Source organism: Saccostrea echinata, unplaced genomic scaffold (genome assembly GCF_033153115.1).
Source record: "Saccostrea echinata isolate AGI-Se365-2 ecotype Australia unplaced genomic scaffold, CSIRO_AGI_Sech_v1 ptg000054l, whole genome shotgun sequence".
NCBI lineage: Eukaryota > Metazoa > Mollusca > Bivalvia > Ostreida > Ostreidae > Saccostrea > Saccostrea echinata.
Genome location: NW_026889803.1, coordinates 4,193,843 through 4,207,500, shown reverse-complemented (window position 1 = coordinate 4,207,500; position 13,658 = coordinate 4,193,843). Strand labels below are relative to the sequence as shown.

The following is a 13,658-nucleotide window of genomic DNA, read 5'->3' as shown; positions in this document are numbered from 1 at the left end:
CCTGCAGATGTGCAGTAAGGTTTCGGAATTTTCATTTTCACCCTGGGGGTCAAATGGGGGTCAAAAAATGACGTTTTTTAAGCAAAAAGCCCCTGGTTCCCTGAACTCCTCTTACATTTTACACAGTAGCCTAATCGTCTTCTGGGAGATGGTTGGTGGTGTCCTATAGATGTGCAGTAAGGTTTTGGAATTTTCATTTTCACCCTGGGGGTCAAATGAGGGTCGAAATATGACGTTTTTTATGCAAGAAACCCCTGGTTCCCAGAACTCTTCTTACATTTTACACAGTAGCCTAATCGTCTTTTTGGAGATGGTTGGTGGTGTCATGTTGATGTGCAGTAAGGTTTCGGAATTTTCATTTTCAAGTTTTTGATGCAGTGGAAGAGCTCTCACTAATAAATATCAGCATATTAGGTTTGATAAAAATATCTTGAATGATTTATTTAAAACTGAGCTTAACACTTATTTGAGAAAAGAGAGGTCAGGTCAACGGAAAGGTTGAGGTCAAAATGTTGATGCAGTTGAAAAACTTATATCAGTATGTATTTACTATTAGCATAGAAGTTCAACAAAAATATCAGAAATGGTTTATTTAAAATGTAGATAAGGCCAAATAAAAAAATATGTGTGGTTCGGGTTACCCGACCTTCCCTATTTTATACCCCCGACCCTAAACTTTTTTTTGGCAATTTTCATATTTTTCCGGAATTTCCCCCAATTTCCATCAATGGCTCCAGTTTAAGTTTTAGTTTCAGCAATGACGGCCTCTTTGCAAAACATAGTGCAAGTGTTTAATAGTGTTAAATCCAAAGCAAGCTAGCATGTAGGTGTCCCCTACCAATATTGACTAGTATATTATCACACCACATCTAAATGCCATTTGCAAAGCAGTGATAGGTATTATTTAGAAAAAAAATTAAGAAAATCATTTTGTTAAAAAAAAAAAAAATTAAAAAAAATTAAAAAAAATAAAAATCCCTACCTACCTACCCTAATTTTTTTGGAAGTGTAACCGGAACCACACATATTTTTTTGTTTGGCCTAAACACTAATTTAAAAAAGTGAGGTCAAGGTCAAAGGAAAAGTCAAGGTCAAAAAAGTTGATGCAATTGATATCTCTCAGCAGTATAATTATATCAGCATATGAAGTTTGATAAATATATCTTGAATTGTTTATTCAAAACTGATCTAGACACTAATTTAAGAAAAGTAAGGTCAAGGTCAAAGGAAAATTCAAGGTCAAAAATTTTGATGCAGTTGAAAAGCTTACATCAGTATGTATCAGCATATGACGTTTTATTGAAGTCGGACATGACAAACACTATATGCCTCGGCCATATTCATGGCAGGGCATAAAAAACTTGAATCTACACTATATGAGGATGTTTCCATATCAAAATGACTAAGAAGCAAATTCAAAGAATTGTGGTCCCCTGCTTTCCGTGTCCTAGTGGATGGGATGCCATTATTTATGACATATTGTTTCAAATATGCACGCCCTATCATATGTCATTCAAAAGTAATCACCAAAGTTAAAATTTTTGAAAATTAGGTAAAACATCAAGGTCAAGGGGTAAAAAGTCATAGCATGCTTGGAAACATCTTGTTACAGGTAATGTACATGTCAAATATAAAAGTCCTATCTCTTCTCAATCAAAAGTTATAAGGAAATATAACATTTTTGAAAAGTAGGTTAAACTTCAAGGTCAATGTCACAGAGTCAAAAGTCATGATATATTTAGAAAGGTCTTGTCACAGGTAATATACATGTATAATATGAACGCCCTATCTTTTCTCTTTCAAAATGATCATTTGAAATAATGTTAAATTTTTTGAAAAGTAGGTCAAACTTCAAGGTCAAGGTCATGGGTTCAAAAATCATGGTATGTTTAGAAAGTTCTTGTAGGTAATGTACATGTGAAATATGAAATCCCTATCTCTTATTATTCAGAAGTTATGACCAAGGTTAAATTTATTGTGACAGATGGACAGACTGACAAACAGACAGACTGACAGACAAATGAGATTTAATGTCCCCTAGGTCCCTTTTGTGAAAACGGACGACAATAATGCCCTTGCTATTCATGAGAAGAAGATTTATGATGGAAAAAATCCCCTGCATTTTTCTATGTAAATCATTGGATCCCCATATGTGGCCCCATCCTACCCCAGTGGGTCATAATTTTAACAAATTTGAAGCTACACTGTCTATGTAAAGAAAGTTTCAACTTTTTGGGCCCAGTCAGTGGTTCTTGATAAGACTTTTTTAAAATGATACCACCAAATTTTCACTAATTCTTGATTATCCCCCCTTGAAAGAGGGTGTGACCCTTCACTTGAACAAACTTGAATCCCCTTTACCCAAAGATGCTTTGTGGCTGGGTTGGTTGAAATTGGCCCGGCGGTTCTAGTGAAGAAGACAAAAATGTGAAAAGTTTACAGGCGGACAGATGGATGACAAACAAAATGTGATCAGAAAACCAGAAAAACTCAAGTGAGCTAAAAACTGATGATCACATTTAGTACTTGGAAAGAGTTACAGTATTTGAAAAGCAGTTTTTTTTTTCATGCATTAATTGTTTTCAGAAGCTGAAAAGGTATGACTTGTATCCATGTTGAAAAAACTTCACATTTCAGAAAACAGTATGATTAAAAATAGTTAATCAAGGTGCTTTGAGTAGCAAAATAAGCTAAACTGGTATAGCTAATTCAACCACAGAGCTTAGTGAATTTTAAAATGCACAACCTTTTCAACTCTTAATCATTCTTAAAATATTTATATCATCATTTCTGATTCAAGGGAGAACTAGAGATATGATCAGAAGTATATCCATTGACTAATAAACATGTACAGGTATATTGTGTTTTTTAAGTCATTAATGTTTGTTGTTAAATGTCCCTCTTGGGAATTTTTCACTCATACGGAGACACCACCACTTAAAAATAATGAAGACGTACAAGTTGGATTTGAGGTTAACATTCATTTTAGGAATTTTCAACAATTAATTAAGACGTAAAGAGATAACTCCTTCCCCTTGCCCCTTCCCCTTCCCAGACCCCAGTTTGTTCATGTATGCAAACTAGTCTAATACTTTGGTTTGACATAAAAAAAATGTGAATACATACAAATAGTTTAATGGTCCATCTCTTTGAATGATTTTCATTCCTAATTCTAGGTTGACCCAAATTTATGAATGAAATGTCAAGTAATCTTATCATTGATGCACTTCTATTTAATTTGATGTAGTCATATTATGAACAAGAGAGTGGGGATGACCTCAAGGGTTCATAACCTTAAACCATTAGATGTACATAACATAATAACACAAGAAACAAAATTATGTATAGTCAAATGGAAAAATTTTCTACTATTTAGGAGTCGCATGATCATTTGTCATTTCAGGGACAGGGAGCAGCTAGGGAGATTGGAACCCCCCCCCCCCCCCTGGAATTTGCAGAGTTATTTAAATAGGACTATATACTGATTTACAGAAGCAAATAAAAAATGACTTTGGATGCCCTCCCCCTTTAAAAACATGGACCCCACCATCATTGTTTTTATTTTCTTTGTTTGTTTGTTTGTTTGTTTTTTTTTTTTACTCCTCAGGAAATTCTGGGCTGGAATTTTTTTGGACCGAGGTGTGGACCCCCCCCCCCCCCCCCCCCCGGAAAAAAATTCCCGGATCTATGCCTGTAACTGAATGTAATGTCGACAACGGGAGATAACTCTTCAGAATGTGAAATTCGTCTATTGTGGCATCGATGATCCACTCTCTACGATCGGCTCATACATTCAGTGTCTGAGAGAGAAACGAACGACAACTCTGCATAGGAGATTGCCGATGATCTTTGATCCTTTTTAAACTTTAACCTAACCATTTGCATTTCGGTTTATTTTACCCCAATCTATACTTAAACTTGTACTTACCGACTGTCATAGGTCCTGTCAACTTCATGAAATATAATCCAATTAAAACACAAAATGAATTAATTTCCACTGATATACATGTAACGCTGCACCATGTCACATGGCATGTGCAATCTAAAAATGATAATGGTAAAACTAGTACTAGTACTGGTAGGGTGACGCAAGCCCAATGTGATGTAGAAATTTTCAAAAAGGTGTTCACATACATGTACAGTACAAGAACAAATTTTAAATTATCATAACAAACGATGTTTTAACATAACTTTGCCATCTAGGCCTATTTCCAGAAACAGGCAAATTGTGTGTGTATGTGTGTATTGGGGGGGGGGGGGGGGGGGGACACATATAAATTGATTGGGTATGGCTTTTCAAGGAGGTTTTTGCCTAATCAAATACTAAAAAAAGTTTGCACATTTTGATAAATTCATCAAAAACGCTTTGTACTAAAATAATATTATTTGTTGTTGAGAAGATAAATTTAAAAAAGTTCCAATTATGGGCCAAAAATTTATATCCCCCCCCCCTTTTTATTAAAACCTAATTTACAACATTAATTAAATTCTGATATTTCAGACTGGTAATGAATTAAGTATTATGAAATGCGTATAAGAGGTTCATGGGTCACATGGTCACCTGAGCATTTTATGCTCGATTTGACGAATACATGTACTGTGTAAATTATAGAATTATTTGGACTTTTTCCTTGGTAAGCCCAATATGAAGGAGTGTGCATTTAGAGGCAAACACCTTAGTGCGGGTATTACTGTCTCATGACAGCATCTAGTTTCAATTTTGAAATAGTTTTAAGTTAAAATATATAAATCAGAATTTCTGTCCAGTGATTTTAAAGAAATATAAAGGAACAAATATTTGATTTCTATTAGGTATGTGCATGCATGTTTTGGGGGGTGGGGGTGGAGGGGCTGAACGATCTTGGAAATAAAAAAGAAAGCTTTTTATTTTTAGTTTGGACAACCCCTCCTTGTTTCTGATTGTCAAACATTTTTCAGTGAAGAAAAAAATAAAGAAAATACCTCTTGTCATCCTAGAAATAAATACCTGGTATATTTTGTCATGTGAAGGCATGTACTGACTCAACAATTTTTACCCCCACCCCCTGCATTTCTCTACATTTGAAAACAGCTCAGGTGGATTGAAAATGAATTTCAAACTAAAATTTCAATCCATTGTTTTCTCGGACATCCGTGCTGAATTGTACCTGCCCATTTCATTGTCTATCATTAAATGTTTTGACTGTAACAGATGGAAAAGACAATAAGCTGTATATTTCCAATTTTGCCAGTTTATGTTTCGCGGTCTTATAATTACTGTACTATTTAACAAATTTTCATATTTGCAGATCACCGAGCATATTAATAAACCAAACAAACAGGTAATTGCTGTAAAACAACAAACTGATAAATGACTGTAATTATACAAACATCGTAATTTTGATCTAATAATCATACATGTATTAATCAATGTGTTATACATTTTTTTTCCATTTGGTTGAGAAATCAGCAATAGAACCAGAATAAATGGTTCATAATTCATTTAAATAGAAACAAGTGTTAGAGTTCTCTGTTTAGTTAAGAGTTCACTACCATTGGTTTTGAAATGTCTGGTATATGTTAGAACTGCTATCCTCTGATTTCAGAAGATAAAAATTATCCTCTGAAAATGGCGGTAAATTGCCTTAAAGACCTAGCTGTTAAATATGTTAATTCTTCACATTCTGATAACTAAAAATTCTCTGAGGGATTTAAGGTAAATTGATTTTGCCTTATAGGTACAAGAAAACTATATTGACTGTTAGGTCTAAGGGAAAAAAAAGTTTGTTTACATGTACAGTTACTCGACCAACCTTTATGTGCCGACAGGAATGCTTTTTTTTATGTATATGTACAATAAAGAAATTGTGCCATGTCTGTATGAATTCATTTGAAATGTAACATTTTATATGTCATAAGTTCCCTACCACGTATTTATGAGAGCTGTAGGGTGCATGGAAAAAAGATTTTGCACCAAGAAAAAGTGATCAAGCTTCATAAGTGGTCAAAATGTTTTGTTTTTAAACATGTTAAAAAATAATTTTAAAATAAAAATGTATTTCTACCTACTGTCTACCAAGACCCTATTTTTTATTAGCAGTATATTTTTTTTCGTAGCCCTTGTGTACCTTTATTCCCATTGCTGAGGATTTCATATCAGCTTTGTCTTTCATCATCTTCACTTCTTTTTTACTCTTTTTGTAATCCTGTTTTCCTGTTGAAAAAAAATCAGATTAAAATATTTTTAAAAAATAATCAAGAATAAAACTGATGAAGAACCCAGTGGCTCTAAATCCCCCTTCCCCACCACCCCAGTATCCCTTTGCTGCCATCGGTGTAAACAGTGGTAAACAGGTAAAGTGAAACAGAAAGTAAAAAAAAAAATAATATTGATCCATAAAACTTTTGTGGCATAATTGCTAGAAAACCATTTTGCATTTTGTACCTATATCTTTCCTGTATTTTTCAACTGGTGTGCCTCTATTGGCACTAGCATCTTTCTTTCCCATTCTTAGGTCTGATTTAGATTACTATTTCAGTCTGCAACCCAGTTCCATTTTCTATTGCATTCGGGTTCGGTTGACGTGTCAAATTGCCGGGTATAGTTTCCGAAAGGAGGCAATTTACCTGAATTAATGGAAAAAAAGAACAAGAAATTTTGTATTGTCATAATTTGTATTAAAGCATCATTATTAATCTAAACAAATACATTTTAAAACTATTTTTCTTCTCCTTTTCCTTTTTAAAATTAACAAGAAAACATTATTTCATCGGGTTTGGTATTTTACACATTGTAAACACAGAAAGGTTAAGATGCGGCATGGATCATGGATCTATTATCTCAGGATCATGAAAAAAAAATCAGCTAACTAACATACGCTGATTTCTTATTCAAACTTTTTTATTGTATGGTTGTATGTGTAGTCTGTGAAAATGAATTGCCTACGACATACTCGACACTGTTGGAAGATCAGTCGAGCTCGAGTATTGAAATTTTACCCATCGTTAACGTTCTTGACATCAAAAACATCCAGTGCATTTCACTGGGGGCCGAAATATATGGCGGTGGACAAGTTAGACAAAATGTCAAATCCTATGCAGACAGATTTTCCTTGCACTCACATGATATACAAAGCTTCAGAGTATTTCCCTAGGACAGCTTTAGTTGATAGTTCAGATTCATATTCATATGTATTTATTTACACAAAAAGTGTGTCTTTGGCAAGAAGACTTCATAAAGCTTATCCTTTGAATATGGAACAAACAAATGTCATTGCATTCTTTTATGACAATAATGTAAATTATGTGGTCATGCTGTGGGCTATTTGGATGTTAGGTGCCGTTGCTCTTCCTTTAAATCATGCTTATCCACAAGAAGACCTTGAGTATTTTTTATCAGACTCAAAGGCAACCATTTTACTTACCACACAAAACCACAGGGAAAAGGCTGTCAGTTTTTCACAACAGGGAACAATTCCTGTAGTGTATCAAAGCATCACTAGCAATCAAAATCTTGTTTTTGAAAGTTATGATGACTTGGAATTTGCAAATGGGGAGCAATGGCTTTTACAGAAACCTGCGCTTATGATCTATACAAGTGGTACTACTGGAAAACCTAAGGTTCTTATATAATTTATCAATTTTTTCCCTAAAAATAGTATTGTACTGTATGATCATTGATGATATGCATTAAGGTATTGAATATCTGCATGCATCATGGAGTCTATATACATCAGTACAAGATACAAGCTGATACTTTATTTACCAGTCAAGGGCCCCGAAAGGCATTTCAACATATATAAATGTACAATTTAAACATTATTTCACAATAGAAATTGATTTTTTTTAGTACATGAATTGGATATTTGTTACATATATCAACAAGATATATCTAAAAATAGATGATAGCTGTGTTTATCATTTGAAAGTGTTTTAATTAGTGTATAAAATTTAATAGATACTAGAATAAATTTATATACACATGTATAAAGTCAGCATTTTTTAGATGCAAAGGAAGTACAAGTGGATTATTTATTACTAAAAGATACATTTTATTCTTGTGATTACAATCTAGGGAGTTCTGCTTTCACATACCAATCTGCACATTTACATTCTTGGAATGATTGATGCCTGGAGATGGGTGGGTAATGACCGAATCCTCCACACTCTACCACTGAACCATGTCCATGGTGTGGTGAATGCCCTACTCACCCCCCTGTACTGTGGAGCTACAGTCTACATGTTACCCAAGTTTGATGCAAAGGTAAGATTTTTTTTTCAAGAAAATGCTATATAGGATGGGAAATTATTTTAATATAACAATTAAAGGACAATATATAATAAGGATATTTTATTTGTCTTAAAAAACTACAGGTAAGAATTGGTACAGGTAAAAATTGGACTAATTCCAAACATACCATGTACGAAGAACAGAGTGTTGATCAATATGGATAATAATTATATTAAAATCATCTGCTTGCAAAGGAGACATACATGTATTACTAGTAATAGCTGTTTTAATCTTAGCGATATTGTTGGTCTCGCCCAAAAAGGGGGAGGAGGAAGGTGGGCTAAAACCATCCTTAATCTACTCTTCTCTTTCAAACATCAAGCATTAAAAGTTAATTTATATTGTTGAACATTGATACAGTCAAACTTCGATATCTTATATACCACAGATATGTCAATGTGAGGGAAGTCCCAATCATCTTTTTTTTTTGTTTTTTAACTTTGATTTTGAGAACGCTCGGATATCTCCAAGTATTTCTTGCTCCCATCAAGATAACAAGGTTTGATTGTATATAGGCAATGTATTCTATTGGTATTAAAAATATTTGATGTAAATGTTTGATTTTGTAGCTTGTCCTTGAAAGATTATTAGAGAGTTCAAAAAATTCCATTACCCTATTCATGGGTGTACCGACCATGTACGCTCTTATGATCAGGTATTATGATGAGGAGTATGGAAATGCATCAGAGGAAATTAGGAATGTTATAAAGGAACAACTCCAAAAGCTACGGTACATGTACAGTCTAAACTTTGTAGTAATCTTTTGAGATCTGTCAGGAGAAATTCACTATAACTGTAATTCAGTATAGCCAGTTACAACTCTGAATTAACATTGGAATGGTGTTGTAATTAATTTTTTTTAATGGTGTTATTGTTTATCACTTTCGTTATAAATGTTATGCTTATCCTTGTAATAACATCCCTGTTTGTCATAAAGATAATACAAAACTTTCATAGTACTGTAAATGTTTCCATTTGAAAAAAAAATCTTGCAGTTCAATCCAATACATGCACTACTGGTAAGTCCTTAGTGTATTACTATACTATATTGAAAAAGACACTGCCATTCATTATTAAAGTATAAGTTGACAATGAAAAATAATATTTGTTATAAATGTACATATATTGACATATTAATCCAAAGGTTGTTTGTAAGTGGATCTGCTCCGCTTCCCATTCCAGTGTTAGATAAGTGGAGAGAGATATCGGGCCACACTATACTTGAGAGATATGGTATGACTGAAATAGGGATGGCTCTTACCAATCCATATAAAGGAGAGAGAGTTCCAGGTAAGTGGAGAGAGATGTCAGAGCATACTCTACTGGAAAGATATGGTATGACTGAGATAGGGAATTAGGGATGGCTCTGACCAATCTATATAAAGGGGAGAGAGTCCCAGGTAAGAGATATCGGACCACAATATGCTTGAGAGATATGGTATGACTAAGAGAGGGATGGCTCTGACCAATCCATACAAAGGGAAGAGAGTTCGGGTAAGTGGAGAAAGAGATCTCCATATATGGTATGACAGAGTTAGCAATGTGCTCTGGCCAATCCATACAAAGGGGAAAGAGTTCCAGGTAAGTGGATAGAGATATTAAGCCATATTATACTGGTATGACAGATATACATGTAAACAGAGATAGCTCTGACCACAGTGTAGTGAGCTTTTGGCATACAAATTGAATTGTCAGCTGTAAGTAAACTGGACTAAATACTGTTTGATTAACATAGTGAAAGAAAAATGCATTATTTAATCCAGATTTCATGCAAGAAGATAAATCATGTGTTTTTCTAATATCCTTTTGTCTTACGGATAATCCATTCCTGATTATTCATTTCATTCTTTTTCTCTATGAAGATGTGATTTTTTTTAAGGACATTAAGTTATATATAAATTCAAAGTAAAAATTGCCTTTATTTTTGTAAAAGGAGCTGTTGGTTTGCCATTTAAGTATGTCAGTTTCATTATTGGGAATTATAATGCCTATGTGGATGGTGAATATGAAGTGATAGCTGAAGGAAATGATGAAGAGGTCAAAGTTACAGAGGGTAAGGTACTACTGAAGGATATTTAAACAGGAATTATAAATTGAGATGATGTACTTGAACTATGTTTTAAGTTTTTAGCTCATCTGAGCTGAAAGACTGTGTCAGTCTGTCATGTGTTGTGTGAAACTTTTCACATTTTTGACTTCTCTAGAACCACTGGACAGATTTCAACCAAACTTTTCATAAAGCATCCTTGGGTGAAAAGGATTCAAGTTTATTTAAATGAAGGGCCACACCCTCTTTCTAGGGGAAATGTTTACTAGGAATTAAGAAAATTAAAAGTTATCTTTTAAAAATCTCTTCTCAAGATCAAATGGGCTAGAAAAAGATATTACCAAGGTGAAAGCTTTACTTCATAGTGTAGATTCAAGTTTGTTCAAATCATGAACACCTGAGGTAGGATGGGGCTACATTAGACTATCAAAGTCTTTTATAGGAATAAATAGGGAAAAAATCTCTCAAGAACAGCAAAGCTATGATAAGTCATATTAATATGGAAGCAACTTTGGGTAGTGTAGATTCACGTTTGTTCAAATCATAACTCCAGGGGGTAGGGTGGGGCCACAATAAGAGATCAAAGTTTTACATTAGAATATATAAGAAAAAATCTTTAAAATTTTTCTTGTTTGTTTGTTTGTTGTTTAACATCCCTCTTGAGAATTTTTCACTCATATTGAGACGCCACCACTTGACGGTGGAGGGCTGCAAATTTTTACCTATACTCAGCACTCAGGGCCAATGAGCAGTGAGGGATCTTTATCATGCCAGCACCTACTGCGACACAGGACCTCAGTTTATACGGTCTCATCCCAAGGACCGGTCTCCGCGTCCCGCAGTGGGATTCAAAACCCGTGATGTAACGATATACACCCTACACTGTGACTCGATCTAGAGCAAATGCTCTAACCACTGCGCCACGTCGGTGAAAAAAAATTTCTTGTAAAGAACAACAAAGCTGTGATTAGACATATTAGTAAGAAAGCATCTTCAGGTAGTATAGATTCAAGTTTGTTCAATACATGACCCCTGGAGTCAGGCCATTTTTAGCCAGTCAGTGGGAGAGGGCCAACAAACATTTTTAAGATGGCAATAAGCATCAGTATACATATACTGAGCTGTTTGAATTGATGAATCTTTGGACTTGATGTTGAGGGTCATTGTAAGAAGAGAGAGAAATGTGTGAGGTTCATGGCCACTAGGTCTGTTTTCATATACTGTAAACCAACTATTATTCGCGTCAACTTTTATTCGCGATATGTCAGGCTGAAATCAATTTTCGCAACTGAGGAATTATTATATACAAATACAAAGCAAAATAAATGGTTCACGGCGTTTAATATTTGCGAGTTAAAGTAGGTCATGAAACTCACGAATATTTCTCGCACACGAATAAAAGTTGGTTTACAGTATTGTAAAATGCTGTGTACTGTTTCCAGGTAAAGAGGGACATGAAGGGGAATTGCTAATTAAGGGTCCAGGTGTATTCAGTGCATACTGGAATGCACCTCTCAAAACCAGCGAATCTTTCACCTCCAAAGGATGGTTCAAAACAGGTTTGAACTCTCTGATTTCTCTAGCATTTCTTTTTTTATCTCAACATTTCAAATTTTACAATGGTAGTATTTCAGATAAAAGCCATAATATGAGATGCACTTCATAGTGTTTTCAAGTTTATTGCAGGTTCTTGATAATGATTTTCTTTGTACATGTAGCTATAGTCAAATACATGATTATTTATATTTGAATTTTTTTTGCTTTAATTTATTCACAGGGGACATGGCTGTTTATGAGGATGGGGTAGTAAAAATTAAAGGAAGAATTTCTGTGGACATAATTAAGTATGGAGGATTCAAGATAAGTGCCTTAGAAATAGAGAATATACTGCTTCAGCACCCAGATGTTCAGGAATGTTCTGTTGTTGGTGTATCAGACATTACATGGGGACAAAAGGTGGCAGCCATTGTGGCTTTGAAACCAGGTGCATCGGACATGACACAAGAATCACTGCAGACATGGGCAAAAGACAGATTACCAAAACACAAAATGCCAAGTATTGTGAAATTTGTGGACCAAATTCCCAGAAATAGTATGGGAAAAATCAATAAAAAGGGACTTATAAAGGAATATTTTAGACAAACAAGAAGTGTTTGAGTGAAATTAATTTAATAAATGAATTTTACTTTATTACTTTATGTGTTTCTTAATTTTATGGAAGGTTGGGCATTAAAAGTGAAGTATACTAGGCTAATAAAAACCAATAAAAACTAAATAGGAATGTATTCAAATTTTCCAGCCAAGGTCTAAAAAAAAGTTTGATATAATGAAAACAATGGACTTCCTCGGCAGAGATTCTATTTAGTTTTAGCTCTACAAAATCGGAGACCAGAAGAGCTCATGCATTGATAAGGTAAGGTATTTTTTATCTGTCTGTGTGTCTGTAAAATACATTCTTTCAAAATGCCCTTGATGTACTACTAGGTGGATTCCTGGATATTTAGTTACAACTATGCCTTAAAGACATGACAATGGATGACATGAAGTATATTAGTCACCTTCCTCTGGTTGGTAATATATAAGACCTGACATTTACAAAGATAGAACACCATTATCCATCCTTTCTATTATCTCTGAAGCTCATCAAGGTCTTTTGGAAGCCCAATATGGCATCCCTCTTAATCTTGATGACTAAAATTGTCAAGAGTGCAATCATGATTGCAAGGACTGGACAGTTCATTTCTTGACACAGTTATCCCAGCTGACTATTCATGAAGAGAAGGATTTCACTGTATAATTAAGAGTGTTAAGGACACTCCTCCTGAGTACATCAGATTATATACCAGCTGTACCTGATGTGGTTCCATCCAGTAGAACATGTTGGGTTTAACTGCCCTCCTAGGAATTAAATTCTAGCTGTATCCCTAGCCAATATCTGCTGAGCCTCATATCCCATAATAGCACAGCTTATATACAGTATGGGCTTTGATTTTGGGAGACTTTGTCGAAAGCTTTTGAAAAGTCATGAAGCAATATCGCATCAATCTATCTGTCTCTAATTATTGTTGTCTATCATGTTGCAAGCCAGGTATTGTATTGTTGTATATTGTTATAAGCTGGCATTTACAGGAATGCCCGAATCTGTTGGTGTGCTTCATGCAGAATTATACATGTATATATAGTCTATTCAATTTATCTTTAAGCATCAAGCTAATTGCAACAGAAATTGTTTATTATAATATTAAATACATGTAAACTCTAGAACTCACAAAATACATGTATAAAAAAAAAATGACCAAAATTGGAAAGAGGAAGACATGGGTACATCCATTTTTTGTCCCC

At 34.3% G+C, this 13,658-nt stretch overlaps 2 protein-coding genes across 3 annotated transcripts in view; one reads left to right on the top strand and one right to left on the bottom strand.

Annotated features, from left to right (window-relative positions):
* LOC133205517 (triple QxxK/R motif-containing protein-like) overlaps nucleotides 1-6,559 on the bottom strand; it is a 65,167-nt gene extending 58,608 nt beyond the window's left edge. For both annotated transcript variants that reach the window (XM_061341345.1, XM_061341344.1), the window contains exons 1-2: nucleotides 6,425-6,559; nucleotides 6,108-6,193 (exon numbers count right to left, since the gene is read on the bottom strand). In XM_061341345.1, the coding sequence (XP_061197329.1) occupies nucleotides 6,108-6,193; nucleotides 6,425-6,488 (150 nt within the window). In that variant the 5' untranslated portion in view covers nucleotides 6,489-6,559. The remainder of the gene's footprint in view (nucleotides 1-6,107; nucleotides 6,194-6,424) is intronic.
* Nucleotides 6,560-6,857: 298 nt separating this feature from the next.
* Nucleotides 6,858-12,476, top strand: LOC133206213 (malonate--CoA ligase ACSF3, mitochondrial-like). The gene is made up of 7 exons (XM_061342154.1): nucleotides 6,858-7,599; nucleotides 8,054-8,242; nucleotides 8,839-8,999; nucleotides 9,414-9,559; nucleotides 10,203-10,322; nucleotides 11,759-11,875; nucleotides 12,094-12,476. Exons 1-7 carry the CDS (start codon nucleotides 6,913-6,915, stop codon nucleotides 12,471-12,473), a joined length of 1,800 nt encoding a protein of 599 aa, XP_061198138.1. The 5' UTR covers nucleotides 6,858-6,912; the 3' UTR covers nucleotides 12,474-12,476.
* Nucleotides 12,477-13,658: the final 1,182 nt, after the last annotated feature.